The sequence below is a fragment of the Apaloderma vittatum genome, unplaced genomic scaffold, assembly GCF_000703405.1.
Source record: "Apaloderma vittatum isolate BGI_N311 unplaced genomic scaffold, ASM70340v1 scaffold37706, whole genome shotgun sequence".
In the NCBI taxonomy this organism is placed as follows: domain Eukaryota; kingdom Metazoa; phylum Chordata; class Aves; order Trogoniformes; family Trogonidae; genus Apaloderma; species Apaloderma vittatum.
The window spans coordinates 3,913-5,616 of record NW_009722939.1 but is presented as its reverse complement, the minus strand read 5'-3'; the positions used below and the strand labels follow the sequence as shown (position 1 = coordinate 5,616).

General features: G+C 57.9%; 1 protein-coding gene across 1 annotated transcript in view; it reads left to right on the top strand.

The window, feature by feature from the left end:
* IFITM10 (interferon induced transmembrane protein 10) overlaps positions 1–1,704 on the top strand; it is a gene marked incomplete at its 5' end in the record, with an annotated part of 8,284 nt that overhangs the window by 6,507 nt on the left and 73 nt on the right. The window contains one exon of the mRNA XM_009871938.1: positions 1,496–1,704. This exon is cut by the window's right edge and continues 73 nt beyond it. Coding sequence (XP_009870240.1) covers positions 1,496–1,645 — 150 coding nt within the window. The remainder of the gene's footprint in view (positions 1–1,495) is intronic.

Below are 1,704 nucleotides of genomic sequence, written 5' to 3'. Positions count from 1 at the left end.
TGGGCTGCTTCCTGTGGCAGCAGCAGCCTTCCTACCCACAGTCCAGAATGAACGAAGAGCAGCAGGTGCTTATGCAGAGAGGTGCTGGCTGGTGGCATGGAGGAGGGGGCATTGCCTGGAGGTCTGAGATGTGGTCTTGGAGGCCCCGTGAACCAGCACAGCTGAGCGAGAAAGAGGGGTTCGGTGACCCTTCCCCATACCCAGCATGTCTCAGAAGGCTTTCAGGACAGCCCCGTGGGTAAGCACTGCAGGAGAGAGAAAGTCGCTAAGATGTGGTCCGAATCCTTTGTGGAGTCTTTTTGGAAAGCTCCTAGTCAGTAAAAGGCTTTTAGTATTTGTAGGTAGGGCTTTGGGGCTGCTTTTTCCAGCTTGCTGTTAACATCCCCCTGGCAGGGCTCGCACTGCCGACAGCGATGATGGGCTGTGGAGGACCCCGATCCCTCCAGCAGGGGCTGCCACGCCGTGCCAGTCCCTGGGCACCCTGCTCGGACAGAGGAAAGGGAAGGATGGTAAAGCCTCCTGGTCCTTCCACCTCACATCCTCATGGCTCCAGCTGCCTGTGTCTGCTTAAGTGGTGGCTGAAGGGGAAGTCTGGGGACAGAGATGGAGCCCAGCTCCTCATCCGCCAGGCTCAAACTGCAGCGGTGCTGCCGGCGGGCAGTGCCAACAGCTGCCTGATGATGCCATTGCTACTTGATGATGCCATCGGTGCCTGGCAGTGCCATCGCTGCCTGGCTGTGCCATCCGCTGCCTCGTAGTGCCATCAGCTGCCTGCTAGTGGCATTGCTGCCTTGCAGTGCCACCCCTGCCTGCTAGTGCCATGTGCTGCCTGGCAGCCTGGAGGATGCAGGGACAGGCCAGTGACACTGACACACACGATCCTTCGCCACGGCAGAGCTGTCCCAAGGCAAGCCCCTGGAAGTCCCAGCCTGCGGAGTGATGAAGTGAGCAGACCACACCGTCAAGACTGAAAACCGCCAGCGGCAGAGACTCTGGGCGAGCCGCATAAGACCTGCAAAAGGAACTCATTAACCCAGGGCTGCTTAATATGCTGGAGGCTCGTGCGCAGCCCCGGAGCTGCAGCGGGAGGCGGGGCCAGGTTTTGCCCGCTTGGCCCCTCGGTGCAGCCCCAGGCCCCGGGATGTGCTGCGAAACCGTGGCCAGCTGCCTCCCTGGAGGAGGATGCTGTGGTGCCCGCATGCACGATGGGACCTCTGTTCCCTGTGCAGCCTCAGGTCAGAATGACACTGCCCGGCTCCAGGGACCTGGTTGGCCTGGTGGGTGACAGCAACGGGTCAGTCTTCCGGATCTTCTGCGCTCCCAAGGCCCATGGCAGAGCCAGGGTGCAAAGCCTCGTCTTGGGGTGTTTTACAACCTGTACACAGGTACCTGACAATTGCATCGGGTTTTGTGGGTGTTGCTTGAAACCTCTTATGTCTTTTATACACCTCCCAATTATTTTATTTCATTTCATTACTTTATTTTTTGGTCTCAGGTCCGGGATAAGAAACTCCTCAATGACTTAAACGGAGCAGTTGAAGATGCCAAGACAGCCCGGCTTTTTAACATCACCAGCTCAGCCCTTGCCACCTTCTGTATCATCCTTATCTTCATCTTCCTGCGATACCCCCTCACTGACTACTAGAGTGAGGCCAACAGCAGCGGCCACCGCCAAAATGCCTCTATGCCAGAAGTGTATGCAGG